The sequence below is a fragment of the Bufo gargarizans genome, chromosome 11, assembly GCF_014858855.1.
Source record: "Bufo gargarizans isolate SCDJY-AF-19 chromosome 11, ASM1485885v1, whole genome shotgun sequence".
Classification (NCBI taxonomy): domain Eukaryota; kingdom Metazoa; phylum Chordata; class Amphibia; order Anura; family Bufonidae; genus Bufo; species Bufo gargarizans.
Genome location: NC_058090.1, coordinates 86,398,990 through 86,415,285, shown reverse-complemented (window position 1 = coordinate 86,415,285; position 16,296 = coordinate 86,398,990). Strand labels below are relative to the sequence as shown.

At 44.3% G+C, this 16,296-nt stretch overlaps 1 protein-coding gene across 1 annotated transcript in view; it reads left to right on the top strand.

Annotated features, from left to right (window-relative positions):
- The window catches only part of BUB1B (BUB1 mitotic checkpoint serine/threonine kinase B), a 43,480-nt gene extending 30,079 nt beyond the window's left edge, over window positions 1-13,401 (top strand). Inside the window, 12 exon segments of the mRNA XM_044272649.1 lie at window positions 4,592-4,664; window positions 5,209-5,299; window positions 7,642-7,875; window positions 7,982-8,144; window positions 8,782-8,922; window positions 10,005-10,066; window positions 10,068-10,124; window positions 10,393-10,554; window positions 11,168-11,310; window positions 11,616-11,784; window positions 12,751-12,857; window positions 13,044-13,401. Coding sequence (XP_044128584.1) covers window positions 4,592-4,664; window positions 5,209-5,299; window positions 7,642-7,875; window positions 7,982-8,144; window positions 8,782-8,922; window positions 10,005-10,066; window positions 10,068-10,124; window positions 10,393-10,554; window positions 11,168-11,310; window positions 11,616-11,784; window positions 12,751-12,857; window positions 13,044-13,221 — 1,580 coding nt within the window. The 3' untranslated portion in view covers window positions 13,222-13,401.
- The last annotated feature ends 2,895 nt before the right edge of the window (window positions 13,402-16,296 follow it).

Sequence of the window (16,296 nt, the reverse complement as noted above, 5' to 3'; positions counted from 1 at the left end):
TCCATGACGGCATAGGGGTTTCCCACCCGAAAAAATAAATAAATAAATATATATATATATATATATATATATATATATATATATATATATATATATATAAAATATATATATAAAGTATATACGTTCATAAGAATATGATAGGCCTACACATAGGTGATGGTGTGTGTGATGGTGTGCAAATAAAAATAAAATAAAAAAGGGTATAAATGGAAAAAGATTCGAAAGAACACTCTAGGCTGTCGATCCAGAAAGACACTGAGGAGGAGCCGGAGGAGGGTCAAATTTATACTTCCTGTCCCTACCTGGTTGGAGGCGGGTCATCTCTCATGGTATGCCGTCATGGAGGATTCATGAAAAGGGAATTACCGGTACGTAATTTGGTTTTTCCAGTGGAAGATATTAATCCTTTATTAAAAGCAGTAATATCAACCATGGGCATTGAAGATTCTAAAGAACCAAAGTCCATGTAAGATTTGATGTTTGGGGGGGAAGGGGGGGGGGAGTGGGATAAGCCTAGTATAGAAGAGTTTATATTTCTAAGAATTTTAAGAGAAAATATATATTCTCATTAGCAGATTGTGCTCCCTGGAACAAAGCGCCTAAGATAGATGTTGCGATTTCTAAGGTTACCAAGAGATCATGTCTCCCCTTTGAGGATCCAGGTTCCCTTAAAGATCCATTAGATAGGAAAGCAGTGGGTTTCTAAAAGGTGCCTGGGAGATGGCTACATCCTCGTTTAGACCCTCTTTCATCCACTTGTACTGCCCGTTCCTTAAATGTTTGGCTCTCTGAGTTAGAGGATCAGTTAAAGAACAAATGTCTTGGGAAGGAAATATTGGCAGGTCTTCCCACCATTAAGAGCTTCTTCTTTTTTTTTTTTTTTTTTTTTTTTTAAAGCAGATTCTTCTGCAGATTCTATTAGGCTTGCGGCTAGCTCAACCAGAAGGACTTTTTGGGTAAAGGGTTGGAGCGGAGACTTGCTTTCCAAGAAAAAATTGTGTGCAGTCCCTTGTGAGGGAAAGTATCTGTTTAGTGCTGCTTTAGAGGAACTGTTAGATAAGGCAGCTGATAAGAAGAAGAAATTTCCTGTATAGACCTTTTCCGGTAGGGGTTACAGCTCTAGAGGTAGATTTGACTGTTCCTTTCAGGGTAACAGGGAAGGACATGGAGGTGACAAGGAGTTTAAATACAGATCACAAAGGAGAAGCGGAAGAGGGGTTTTTCTTCGGCAAATCCTTCAGTGATAAGAAAAAATCAGGTGACCAACAATGACGTCAGGTTGCCTGTAGGAGGAAGACTAGCAAAGTTTCTTCCTGCATGGCAGTGAATTTCCAACAGTTCCTGGATTTTAGACACCATTGGTCTAGGTTTTAAAGTTATGATTTTATTCTCCTCCTCCAAACAGGTTTGTAGTCAGACTACTGGAAAGACAAACTGTTCTATAGAGCTAGAGGTCTTAGAATTGATAAGAGAGAAAGTCTTGGTTCCAGTTCCAAAGGGACAGGAGGGAGAAGGTTTTTTTACTCTCCTCTCTTTCTGGTGAAAAAAACTGACTGTACCTTCAGAACTATTATACATTTGAAAAAGCTAAATGGGTTCTTGGTCTTAAAGTTCAAAATAGAGACTGCAAGATCTGCAATAAATTTGCTCTATCCCAATTGCTTCATGGTGTTTCTGGATTTAAAAGAGGTCTACTTTCATGTCCCTATACATCAAGATCATCAGAAGTTCCTCTAGGTCGCTGTAGAGCTTGGAGTGGTCAGACACCTACAGTTCCAAGCCCTTCCCTTTTGGTCTGTCCATGGCACCAAGAGTGTTCACGAAGATAATCTCAGATGGCAGCTCATATCGGGGGATGAAAAGAATGTCCTTTTCCCTATCTGGACAACTTTTTGATAGTTGGAGAATCGTGGGAGTCCTGCAGGAAGGCAGTACAGAATGTATCTCAGATTCTGGAATGGGATGGCTCCTGAACAAAGAGAAATCAAGACCGGAACCCTCTGAGTCAACTTTTTCTAGGATTGCTACTGGATTCAAGGGTACCGAGGTGTTTCTTAACAGAAGAAAAGATCCCGAAATTAAGAGAAAAAATACAAGATCTAACCGGTAACCCAAGAATTTTCTTGAGAAAAGGTATGTCAATTCTGAGACGTTTGACATGTATTCCAGCTGTTGTATGGGCCCAGTTCCACTCAGGCCTACAATGGGATTTGTCAGCTTGCGAAGGGGGCAAGGAGCCCTTAGAATCCTGCCTAGTTATACCAGACCTTAGAGGAATTAAGGTGGTGGTTGATGAGAGGCAATCTAACCCAAGGGGCTCCCTGGGTAAGCAAGAATCTTTTATGCTTGACTACAGATGCGAGTCCTTGGGGTTGGGGAGCTGATATCCTAGGACACTCATTCCAAGGTTTATGGCAAGATGGGCAGAAGTCGGCCTCATCAAATATGAAGGAACTTATGGCAGTAAAATTTTGCTATGTTAGAAGTTCTTCCATTAATATCGGACATCTCAGAATCATGTCAGACAACAGCACAGTAGTTTCCTATTTAAACAAACTGGGTACAAGAAGCAAGGCCTTAATGTTGATGACAAGTGAGAGTCTTCAGTTGGCAGAAAGGAATTGTAGTTCCATCTCAGCAGTTCACATCCGGGGCACAGAGAATATTCATGCAGGTTTTTTGAGTCGTCATGTTGTTTCCCAAGGGGAGTGGAGTCTAAATCAAGAAATTTTTAATAAAATTACAGAGAATTGGGGGGTTCCTTCAGTAGATCTGTTTGCTATCAGTCAGAACAGGAAAGTAAAGGAATTATTTTCTTTATCTCTAGAGGGATCCCCCTGTGGTCTGGATGCCTTCTTTCACTGTTGGAATTTTCCCCTGGGGTATGCCTTCCCTCCTTTTCCCTTGATTTCCATGGTGTTACAGAAGATAAGGGAAGATTATGCTCAGGTGACTTTTAATAGCTCCCTTCAGGCCCGGGAGAACGTGGTTTACCTGCCTGAGAAAGATGTCTGTGTCGGACCCGTGGGTCCTTCCAGAGATCCACGACCTTATGTCTCGGGGACCAATTTTTCAGGATTGGTGAACTCCAGAGTATTTCCATCAATCCTCCCTATACTACCATACTGGAAGATAGGGTAGTCATTCGACCTGATCCATCATTCCTTCCCAAGGTGGACTCAGTTTCACAGATCTCAGGTGATTGTGCTCCCAACCTTCTATTAGTCACCATCTACAGAAGACGAAAAGGCTTATCATTGTCTTGATGTTAGAAGGTGTTTAATACATTTGTCAAAGACTAAAGACTGGAGGAGGTCTTCCTTGATGTTTGTTGTTTTTCAGGGCAAAAGAAAGGGACATGCAGCATCTAAGAATACCTTGGCCAGATGGGTTACTTCAGCAATATCATTGCCTTACTCTGCCCCAGGAAAGTCTCCTCCAGAGGGCCATAGGGCTCAGTCTACTAAAGCTAGCTCTAGTTCTTGGTCTGAGAGGGCTGCTGTATCTATAGAGGATATCTGTAAGGCGGCTGTTTGGTCTTCTCCAACTACCTTCTTCAGACACTACTGCTTACAGTTAGACCCCTCCTCTTCGTTTCTAAGGTGCTTTCAGCTGTCAACCCACCCTGTCTCCATGGTTTTCACTCTCGTGGTGCTGTTGTGGGTGAGGGGGAAAAAGGAAGAATTATTCTTACCGGTAATTGGATTTTCCTGAACCCACGATAGCACCCTTATTTCCCTTCCCTACTAGATTGGTGGTTGTTTGCCGTATGTGGTGGTGCAGAAAAAAAAAAAATTTAAATGATAATTACGGGTGGAGTTTCCTCTCATCTTTGGAAAAACATACTAAGGTGGCAGGAGAGCCTCCACCTTTTTATGCTTCAGGTTTCCTGTCTGTGGGGGTGGAGCCTCTCATGGTGCTGTCGTGGGTTCAGGAAAATCCAATTACCGGTAAGAGTAATCTTCCTTTTCCGTTCTGCAAAAAAATAGAACATGTCCTATTTATCATTCCGGACAAGGATAGGACTGTTCTATTAGGGGCCAGCTGTTCCATTCCGCAAAATACTGAATGCTCACTGACGTCATCCGTATTTTTTTTTTGTGGATCCATTTTTGGCAGACCACAAAATACATACGGTCGTGTGCATGAGGCCTCAACAGGAGAGCAGGACAGGCTAAGGGAGAAAGGCGGTGGTGAAGAGGTGCTCCAAGGGGCTAGGTCCTCCCCTCTCCTCATAAACTGAAGAATTTTCAAAAATGGCCACGAATTTTATTAGGGTTGATCATGCTGACAGATGCTATTTAAATGATAAGCTAAGACACTGACTGAGATTTATCAAACTTGTGTAAAGTAGAACTGGCTTAGTTGCCCATAGCAACCAATCAGATTCCACCTTTCATTTTCCAAAGGAGCTGTGAAAATTGAAAGGTGGAATCTGATTGGTTGCTATGGATAACTCAACCAGCTCTACTTTACACCAGTGGGATAAATCTGCCCCAGTGTTTTATAGATTGGATATTACATACCAGCATATTTCATCATAATCTCATTATGACAACTAGTTTAGCTACTGTGTTATCGGTCTCCACAGAATCTTCTCCAGAGCAGTCCTCCAATCTGCCATTCACTATATTTGATGAGATCTGCGAAGCAGAACCTGATGTGTAAGTGGACTCTCATCTAATACGCTATATAATATAATCTTCTCAACAAGGTCTTCCATCATTATTTCTTCTGTAGAATTGCAGCTTGACCATTTTACTAGATGATGGGGGGATTCGCCTATTGCCATGGCTCTGGCCGCTGTGTGTAGGGCCGTGTGGTGTTATATGGCATATCGCCATTGGCAATGTGGTATTACATGGCATAGGGACAAGGGGTTGTCCTAGTGTCCGCCCAATATGCAAGTGGTCGGCTGACCTCTGATTTATACTGGCACAGGTTGTCAAAGGGTCATGAAACGAAGTATTTAAATGTTACGCCCATTTCTATATTATACCTGCCTTTGTCGTACAAAATATGGATTATATAAACTTCCCCATTGTGTAGTGTTTGCACTGATACGTGCTAGAACATATATTAGATCCTCTAATTCCATCCCATGCACTAGAAATTCAAAAAAAAGGAAGAAATGTTGAAGCAAATTTTTCTTTCCGAAGAGGTAATTGAATTCCATAAATCCTCACGTGTTGCCTGTATCTTCTCTAGTGACTCTCAGGATAACATGCCTCCTCCCAAACGTCGCCCACTGGCACCTGTTCCAAGAGCTCTTGCTAAACCAGAGGAAACCCCACTCACCGTAAGTATTTTTTTTTTTGGCTGTTGACACTGTCACTGTATGGCCCTATGCAGATTTTACAGAGAATCTGTCCCAGCGTTACACTAATAAAAAGGCTGGGTCTCTTACATGGATTGTCCTGGTTGTTTTGGTGAAACTTGATTCCATGAGGAACATAAAACTAATGACAGATTCCTTTAATGTAGCAGAGGGGCACTTTAACTTTGAGCAGGTTTTAATCCCATCCCAACATCTGCCCTACATGTACGGCAGATGTTGGATCTTTCACTCAGCAGACACCCTGGGCTAATGTCTTCGATCGGCAAGAACGCCGATCGCAGACGTTTAACTCCTCAGACGCTGTGATAAAAAGTGCACGAAGCGCTGAAAACGGCTGTAATGACTCCCCCACGTGGAGATCAGGGTAGCCATTAATTGGTTGTAAACAGCCTGGAGTTTGCTGAAGGCTCAGAATCCTATCGTAGGTCTATTCCAATGTAGACTTGCAGGTGACAGCGTTACGTTGAAATATATAGAATTTTCTATTCAGCAATGCATTAATCAATCCTATTGAACTATTAAAATATAAATATATTTATCCTGTACGGTGAACGCAGTAACAGAAAAATAGCTGATTTGCCATTTTTCTATTTTTCGTCACTTCACCTCCCCAAAAACATTTAATAAAAAAAATTATACACACTCCCAAGATGGGATCACTGATAACTGCAGATTGCAATACAAAAATTAGCCCTCACACAGCTCCCTAAGTTCTAGGTGTTAGAATAAGGCCTCATGCACACAACAGTATTTTTTCACGGTCCGCAAAACGGGGTTCCGTTGTTCCATGATCCGTGTCCGTTTTTTCTTCCGTGATTTTTGGAGGATCACCAGACATGGCCTGGCCATGCGGAGCCAAACTGATCCGTCCTGACTTACAATGCAAGTCAATGGGGACGGATCCGTTTGATGTCGACACAATATGGTGCAATTGCAAACGGATCCGTCCCCCGTTGACTTTTAATGTAAAGTCAGGAATCCCTATTGGAGTTTTCTCCAATCCGATGGTATATTTTAACTTGAAGCGTCCCCATCACCATGGGAACGCCTCTATGTTAGAATATACCATCGGATTTGAGTTACATTGTGAAAACTCAGATCAGACCGTATATTCTAACACAGAGGCGTTCCCATGGTGATGGGGACGCTTCAAGTTAGAATATACTAAGAACTGTGGACATGACTGCCCCCTGCTGCCTGGCAGCACCTGATCTCTTACAGGGGGCTATGATATGCACAATTAACCCCTCAGGTGCCGCACCTGAGGGGTTAATTGTGCATATCATAGCCCCCTGTAAGAGATCAGGTGCTGCCAGGGAGGAGGGGGCAGACCCCCCCTCCCTCCCCAGTTTTAAATTCATTGGTGGCCAGTGCGGCCCCCCCCCCCCCCTTTCAATCATTGGTGGCAGCGGAGAGTTCCGATCGGAGTCCCAGTTTAATCGCTGGGGCTCCGATCGGTAACAGCACAATTAATTGTGTGGATCACAGCCCCCTGTAAGAGATCGGGTGCTGCCAGGCAGCAGGGGGCAGTTATTACAGTTCTCAGTATATCCTAACTTGGAGCGTCCCCATCACTATGGGAACGCCTCTGTGTTAGCATATACTGTTGAATCTGAGTTTTCAATGTGAAGATGACAAACGGTGCATCTTCCGAGTTTTCAACGGACCCATTGAAAGTCAATGGGTCCGCAGAAAATCACGGAAAATGGAACAACGGACACAGATGCACACAACGGTTGTGTGCATGAGGCCTAAGGTGATGAAAAAACTTTTTTTTCCCCAAAGTTTTTTATTTTTAAGAAAGAAGGCCATGGGTCTTTTTTTTTTTTTTTTTTTACCGCATAGAAAGGCTGTAAAAAAAAAAACTCGTAGAACTACCACAGTTCCACCCCATTTGGAGCTTCCCCCACTACATTGTATGAAATATTAAATGCTGCCTTTAGAAAGCACAACTTGTCCCATAAAAAACAAGCCTCCATATGGTTATGTGAACAGAAAATTAAATTATGGGAAGGCAGTGAGTAAAAAAAAAAACGAAAATGGAAGATCTCCATGCCTCTCCTTGGCAGTCTTCTTGAGATGGAGCAGTAGTCCACATGTGCATCCGCTACTTTGTTCATATGGGCAGACCCAGGACTGACGTTCTCGTGACCGTGGGGGATAGAGAATACGTTTTAAAATTTGCCACCACCCCTTTAAGAAATAAGATGGTTGTAAATGATATCTATGAAATGGTGTTCAGACTAACTGAATCCTAAAAAAAATATTTTATTTTTTTTGGGGGGGATAATTGTTTTGTAAAGGGCACCCTTGAAGATATTGAACCCTTAAGTGAAGAAGCCATTGTGACTGGTTCAGACAGAAATAAAAGTTTGTTTGCGGACCCGGAGGACACATGCGACTTTATGAGAGCAGCACAGTTTGCATCCACTCCCTTCCAGAAGGCCAAGGATGAGCTGGAACAAAGTGATCCTTCTGACCTTGAGAGAATACCACTTAGGGAGATGACTCCTGTGTCTGAGGAGTCCTATAGACAAGTGGTGTGCACCCAAGAAGCTGAGGTACAGAGTTATCATAGTTTGTTCCTTTTTTAAAATTGAGTTTATTTCTGCATTTCAGGTATAACATAGTCTATTGGCAAAGTGTGAGTGTGTGTCTATTATTTCCAGTCCCATTTTAGAAGCCAGTCAAGAAAATACCCATTCCTCAGTGTCTTCTGCGTCCTTTGTCTCTATTGGTTCTAGCTTGTTGACCTCCAAGACGCTGATGGTCCATCTTGTATCTGGAGTGTATGAGCAAGCTTTCGGTAAGCCATTGCTTTAGCAAAATGTATATCAGTGGCTTCTGTTTGAATCCGTTTTCTAATTGATCGGGGTGTATCATAGCAGAGTGATAATGGTTCTCTGTTTTGGACAATCACTACTAGTAATGGTGACTAGAAGCAAGAACTACCAGTGATCAACAGCAGTCTAGTGAAACAAGACTGTAAGTGTACCATTTCCCTGCAGCGCCTCCACAGGAGGAGTAAAACATTACACTGAGGTCCTGAACAGGGAACCTGTTATATCACATTTTGCACCTACCCTGCGCTATGTGCCATGTACAGAATGTCAATTTTGGTCGATAACCTCAGCAACTTGATGGGCACAGGAAAAGCTGGCATATGCAAATGAAGTGTAAGGAGTCCACCTCTGCTTTGAGGAGTCTGTCATATTCATAGACTTTCTTAGTAACTCCACCTCCTTGAAGTTGATTGACGCTACTGCTTCCTGGATGCGTTCGTTAAAATCCCAGGCATGCACAGTTCTAAGGCGTACTTCTGGCCCTGGAGCATATGAAAATGGGTTCTTATCAAATACAATGTATTCATGAACTGTGTATGAATTTTATCCAAGAAATGATCATCGACTTCTTTATACATATGTTTTGTGCCCATATTTTAGAAGAGGCTCCTGTATCGAAAGGAAGCAGAGAACTGCAACAGAATCTGCTGGAGGCCATGCCTGAGCTAATGGTGTCAGAAGGGATCATTCAGGAGGCTGGTCAGGTCCCCGCTATAAAGGATCAGGAAGATGTTCTGCTTGGTAAGCCGGAAGACTCAAGAGGGTTAGATTCTGTTCTAATAAATCAAAATGTCCTGCTATAGTTTAGAAAAGGGCCTTCAATCTAGAACCTGTCACCCTGTATACTATTCTTGGCTTGTCCACAGTGTGTGTATATACAGCTGGGGAGCCCTATATGCTCTTATCAGTAGTGGAACATCTTTGCCCATTTAACACTTCTCCTGTACATTGGTACTCGCAACCAACTAGGGCTGCAGCTATCGCTTTATTTTAGTAATCAAGTATTCTATTGATTAATCCAACAATTAACAGAGTACTCTACTCTAAAAGGAAAGAACGTTTTCCTTTTAAAACTCTTCAGTTCAGCTCCCCGCTGGGCCTTCAGCTCCCCGCTGGGCCTTCAGCTCCCCGCTGGGCCTTCAGCTCCCCGCTGGGCCTTCAGCTCCCCTCTGGGCCTTCAGCTCCCCTCTGGGCCTTCAGCTCCGCTCCTAGCCATCAGTCCCCAGCGCCAGTTTAATACTTACCTTTCCTTAAGGGGCAGCGTGAACACTTCACAGCTCGTCCATCCTTCTCTTGTCCGCGTGCTGCACTGGGACCTGACGTCACACAGCGTCTGGTCATAGTGCATGCTTACATGCACTATGTCCTGATGATGTCAGGATCCAGTGCAGCGTGATGCGGGCCGGTGGGTGACCATGGTGTGTGAGTAATAGCAAGCGTTTCACTCGCGCTCCGTGATCACATGAGACAAACAAATCCTTGATGCAAAAAATTTGCATCGAAGATTTTTTTGTGTTGAGTTACTCTATTTTATTCGAGTAATCGTTGCAGCCGTCCAACAAACTGCTAAAGGAACTGCAACGGGGCGCCATTCATGTAAATGTGACTGTGTTGTAGTTAATCACCGTACAGGAGCACTGCAGCCTCTTCATCCTGAGGACTGATGGTGGTCCCAGTGGTCAGACTCCCACCAATCTGGCAGTGATAGCATTTCTCAGCTATATGCCTATGATGAGAGAAAAACACAATATCTAGAATCTGTCCACGAATAGACAAAGTGAGTTACGGTATCAAGTATAATCCTCTTCTACTGTGTCTTGTAGGCGGTGACTCCTACAGTCTTAAAGGTGAAATTATTCTTGGGGAGAACAGCAGAATTTATATAGGGGGCCAAAGCGGATTCTGATATGGAAAATGTGAAAGGAGTGGGAGTCGCCTTAAAGGTGTGTGGTTCGTTCCTTACATACATGGCATGACGTTGTGACTTTATATGTGTGATCACTACCAAACTCCAAGTGCAGATTTTAATCTTTCACCCACCTTCCCCTGCAAGATGTCCTCTAAATTGTCAGAGTGGAATTACAGTACTCTTCCCCCTTGGCTGAGGTGGACCTGATGGGTATCTTCACCGTCAGCTAAGGGGACCTGAGTAGATATCTTGGAGGTCAAACTCTTACTATTTTCCCTTAATAATTTGTGGTCTTCTGGCAGGTGGATTCCAGACCTCTTCCATGGGATTTCTACATTGTACAGCAGCTGAAGGAGCGACTTGGTGAAGGCTTCATGAGTTATTTGGTGGAGCAGAGTAACTGCTACCTCTTTCACGATGGATGTGTTATGCTTTACAAGGATGTCGGACTCTTCAGCGTCCAAGTGAGTATGTGCCAAGTAAACCTTCACATGGACCCTACAGTATTTGTGCTGCACTATGGTATTGCTGGCCCTGCCTTCTGTGAATTTGAAACTGCCTACAATATGGGGCCACTTTTATGTTTTTTCCAGGGCCACTTTAAGTTCCCAGTCGCCTGTCCTGTTTGAATGGAGCGACTTTCCTGCACGTGTGCTGTCGCGCCTTACAGTCTGAGGATTTATGGGACGGAGCGCTGTACTCTGTCAATCCCATAGTGCAATATGTCTGCCTTGGGCACCATGCACACAACCGTATTTTTCCACATCTGATCCGTGTTTTTTTATGGATTCAATTTAATGGGGCCGAAAAAAATGCAGGCAGAAAACCTAGTGCTTTCCGCATCTATATGTCCGTTCCGCAAAAAAGAACATGTCCTAGTCTCGTCTATTTTGCAGACCAGGATAGGAAATGTCTACAGAAGGGAAGAATTGGCTACATTCACACAGCCAGTATTATACAGTCCTGTGCATGAGGCCTTAACAGGGTTGATCCTGCTGACAGGGTGCTTTGTAGGCATAGCTCTTGAGCCATCGTGTACCGTCTGTGCAGTCTAATGATCTTTTCTTCCCAATTCAGGATATACTTCAGAACCCCAACGCTGTGATGGAGGAAGTTGCTATCCTGCTTGCCTACAACCTATTGAGCCTCGTAGAGAAACTGCACACAGCAGACATAGTCCATGGAGACCTGAGGCCGGAGACTCTACTGCTGGATGTTGGGTCGGTGTTCCTTCACGTCACACAATACCATTGTATTCACGCTGCACGTGACCTTACTTTTCATTAGGGGACGTTTCTGCTCAGGCCCAGCCGCACGTGTAAGGCTTATGTTATGTCTGGAGTCCTGGTAGAGAGGTCTTTCCGCTGTTCCTTGTGTTCAGCTTGTTCTTTCCAGATTCTGCACATGGAGGCATCAACGCTTCTTCAGATGTCAATCCAAGAATGACCATTTTCCCTTCTTGCATGGTTGACTTGGTGCTTCGTTGATTTCTTTCAATCACACGTCCTGTTTGTTCTCTCTCCAGGATTTTTGACCTCTCCTCCTGCACAGACAGGAGCACTTTCTTCAAGTTGATTGACTTTTCTCACAGTATGGACATGCGCCGGTGTCCCACACTGACCGCACAAGCTTTTCCGATAGCACAGACCGAACATGGACAACAGATTTTAAGCCCGCAATCCTCCCCCTACCAGGTAAATGGGAGAGAACCGGATTCACTTTTTATGCTAAAAGATGTCTATTGGGTTCAGGATGGTTCTGGTTTAGAACAAGTAGGTATCCACGGTGTAGTTTGTGGCATCGGTGTAACGCAACGTAGCTTCTGTTGATGGAAGCTCATCTGCAGTACCCTAGTGCGGCCACTAGACAGTGCTCTGAGCCTTCTGCTTCTGGCTTCATCCACTCTATAGTTTTCTCACCCAGCTGATCAGTGAAAGGGCTGGGGGGGGGGGCATTGGACACCAAAATGTAGACCTTTTTCCCCCCTGTTGATGTAAGGCAACCTCCTGCACTCCAGCTTTTGTAAAACGAAAACTCCCAGCGTGCACACTTGCATGAAAGTGGATGGCGCATACTGGGAGTTATAGTTTTACAACAGCTGGCGTGCCAGAGATTGCTGACTCCTGATGTACTGACATAGGGGTTTGTTTTTCTTGTGTGGTGGACTTTATATTTTTTGGAGTCGTTAATGGAAAATAAAGCTGAGCTCTGTTTATATATTGGTTTATGTGATTCGCTGCACAATTTTTGAGTAGCGGCGCAAATGCAGAGGCTCTGCTTCCAGCATAGCAACTGTTTATGCGCCACTACCCAGAAGTGTAATGAAAGCAGAGCCTCTGCACCTCCACCTCTGCTCGGGGCAACTGTGCAGGCGAGAGATTTTCAGAGCCAGCCGAGATGTCCGGTCCTGTCAGTCAAGTGATGGGGGCGTCCTGTTGGGTGCTTTACAAGACCAACCAGTTTGCTCAGCTCTATTTATTTTATTTTTTTATTTTTTTTTAACCATGTGCTGCCTGGGGAAAGTGTTTTTTTTTTTCCTGCCCTGGAATTCCCCTTTAAGCTGTAATTGGGAGATTATAATTATCATAGGTAAAACGCTGATGTAAAATTCTTTGTACATTGTGACTTCTCAGCATATATTGTACTTCTGCTGCCCTCAGGTGGATCTTCTTGGCATTGCAAGTATGGTTCATTTGATGATCTTCAGAAAACCGCTCCAGATTCAGCAAAATGATTCTTCATGGAATATCACAAAAGAGGTCCCAGGGTGAATAAATCAATCAATCCTACCCGATTTTATGAGATTAACTAATAGATTATCAGATTATGGCTAGCCATAATACAGATTTTTGCTATGGGCCCCATGATTTCTGTGTACACCCCCGGCCCCATAGCACATATCACCGTCAGTAAATATGACTCCTTGGTATCCATGATCTCTACTCTGTTGCAGGTTATGGAATGAAAGTCTATGGAACACATTCTTCTCAAAGATCCTGAACTCGAGCCAAGGGTCCACTGCGGAAGTACTGAAGGAGCTGAAGGACAAGATGGACGAATTATCAGACAGCTTCTTCGAGGCAGTTTTCATCTATTTTATGGAGTTGGAAACCGCGGCTTACTCTCTGTGATTGTCAGCACGTCACCCGACTATTCCTGCATTTTCTGTCCATTTTCTTGTAGGACGGTTCCAGGACACGTTCCCTGACGCTGTGCTTGTCATTTCTATGTTCATATGTTTTGTAGAATATGTATTTGTGTGTCCTTCATTTATTGACCTGTACAGTCACTACAGCTATTTCTAGTAAACATTTTTTGCACATCTGTGTTTTTTTTTGTTTTTTTTTTGCTTTGCTTAAATGATATTTATTTCTTGTCTCCGTGCTGTGTCCTTTATGGTAGGTGCAGCATGGAAGTACATGACAATCTCTCTCTATCAAAGCTAGAACCAGCCCTGTACCTCACATGGCTCCAGAGATCTCCTCATTCATTGCTCCAATTGCTCTGCTAGATTTATCTCAGGTGGTGTGTCCATTTTAGGTGTCCTTTCTGCTGCAGCTCTCTCCCTATCACAGCTCAGAGGGTGTGTCTTTTCTACTGCAGCAGCTCTCTCCCTATCACAGCTCAGAGGGTGTCTTTTCTACTGCAGCCAGCTCTCTCCCTATCACAGCTCAGAGGGTGTGTCTTTCTACTGCTGCTGCAGCTCTCCTCCCTATCACAGCTCAGAGGGTGTGTCTTTCTACTGCTGCTGCAGCTCTCTCCCTATCACAGCTCAGAGGGTGTGTCTTTTCTACTGCTGCTGCAGCTCTCTCCCTATCACAGCTCAGAGGGTGTGTCTTTTCTACTGCTGCTGCAGCTCTCTCCCTATCACAGCTCAGAGGGTGTGTCTTTCTTCTGCTGCTGCAGCTCTCTCCCTATCACAGCTCAGAGGGTGTGTCTTTTCTACTGCTGCTGCAGCTCTCTCCCTATCACAGCTCAGAGGGTGTGTCTTTCTACTGCTGCTGCAGCTCTCTCCCTATCACAGCTCAGAGGGTGTGTCTTTTCTACTGCTGCTGCAGCTCTCCCTATCACAGCTCAGAGGGTGTGTCTCTTCTGCTGCTGCAGCTCTCTCTCTATCACAGCTCACAGGGTGTGTCTCTTCTGCTGCTGCAGCTCTCTCCCTATCACAGCTCACAGGGTGTGTCTTTTCTGCTGCTGCACCTCTCTCCCTATCACAGCTCAGAGGGTGTGTTTTTTCTACTGCAGCAGCTCTCCCTATCACAGCTCAGAGGGTGTGTCTTTCTGCTGCTGCTGCAGCTCTCTCCCTATCACAGCTCACAGGGTGTGTCTCTTCTGCTGCAGCTCTCTCCCTATCACAGCTCACAGGGTGTGTCTCTTTCTGCTGCAGCTCTCTCCCTATCACAGCTCACAGGGTGTGTCTCTTCTGCTGCTGCAGCTCTCTCCCTATCACAGCTCAGAGGGTGTGTCTCTTCTGCTGCTGCAGCTCTCTCCCTATCACCGCTCAGAGGGTGTGTCTCTTCTACTGCAGCACCTCTCTATCACAGCTCAGGGAAGCGTGTCTTTTCTGCTTCGGCTCTCCTTGTAGCTTGAGAAATAAGGAAAAGAGCAACCAGCAGGTGGCGATCTACAGATACGTTTTTATTGAATAACTCGATGGCTATACTAAATTCTTAATTACAAGCAATTACACTAGGTATAAGTATTCACATCCAGATTCTAGTTTGAAAAATGTAGAATATTTTTTGAGGGACAACCCCTTTAAACTCAAAAATCAAAGGTATCAATTAAGATCTTTTGCAAAGCAATATTGGCCCACATTTACTAATGCATTTGAGTCTCAAATGAGGCATAAAATGCGACCTAATTCTGCCTCAAAATGTCACATCAAGTTTTGTATATATTTATGAAGCAAAAAGAATATTCGACTGCACCTCAACATTGCCCCAAAATTGCATCACTATAGACCAGTAGCGTGTCTTACGCTGCCACACTGTGCTTCCATTAGAAGCAGTGGCGATATGGCGGCATGCGTTTGAAGCCATATGACTCTTACAAAAAAATATTCTGTAATAAAATGGAGTTCGCTAAGGGCGCTGTGTGTGGCAGTCATTTAACATTCATAATATGGTTGTGATATCATTTATACCTCTCCACAGTACTGCACAGAGTTAGGGCTCCAAGCCCGTGCTGCGGACCATGGCTGTGTGGACCCATTCACTTGGATGGATCTGCGATCCGCAAAATACAACAAAAGATAGGACCCATCTTTGGTGTGGAGGACCCAAAATCCCACGGAAGTGCTTCTGTGGGCTTCCAATCTGTGTCATGGATTGGAAGCAGATATTACCAATCTTTGGCCTTATCTGGGGATCGTGGACCCATTAAAGTCAATGGGTCTACATCACAGAGTGTACACGGCCAGTGCCTGTATATTGCGGACCGGTCGTTTATGGTACACAATATGGGCATAGGTCCCTTACGTTCGTCTGCCTGAGCCCTTATTGTCCAGTAGAAGTAATTCATTGCATTGGACTGAAAGGGCCATATGGAATCATCTGGCGGATAGAAAAAACTCAGATGCAAGGCTAATAACTATATATATATATATATATATAAATCTATCAGGGATCAGATCTCTCCCATCATCTATTTATACCCAGGACTGTGACATCCTCTCCGTTTAGAGCGGGAACACCCAACCTGTTGCAAAATAACTCCCAGCATGCCTGGAAAGCCTACAGGGCATTTTGGGAGTTGTAGTTTTGCAACAGGTGGAGGGCCGCAGGTTGGGCATCCCTGATCTAGAGGAAAGAAGGTTTCTATACAAACATAGAAGAGGATTCTTTACGGTAAGAGCAGTGAGACTGTGGAACTCTCTGCCCGAGGAGGTGGTGATGGTGAGTACAATAAAGGAATTCAAGAGGGGCCTGGATATATTTCTGGAGCGTAATTATATTCCAGGCTATAGCTATTATATTTCTGGAGAGGGGTCGTTGATCCGGAGTGACTGGTCAATGGGGGGCCAGGCGTCCTGGTGGTGCCCCCCTTCCTACATTTCTATCGTTCTTCAAGGTTTAATAATTTGTTTGCTTCCTTGTAATTTATCCTTATGAAAATCAAGTCACCGCAGGTGGTCGTTTTTGATGGAGAGGACTTATGGAGCTGAACGTGGACTTACCCACCGGGAGTATCGGTGGTTGGCATAA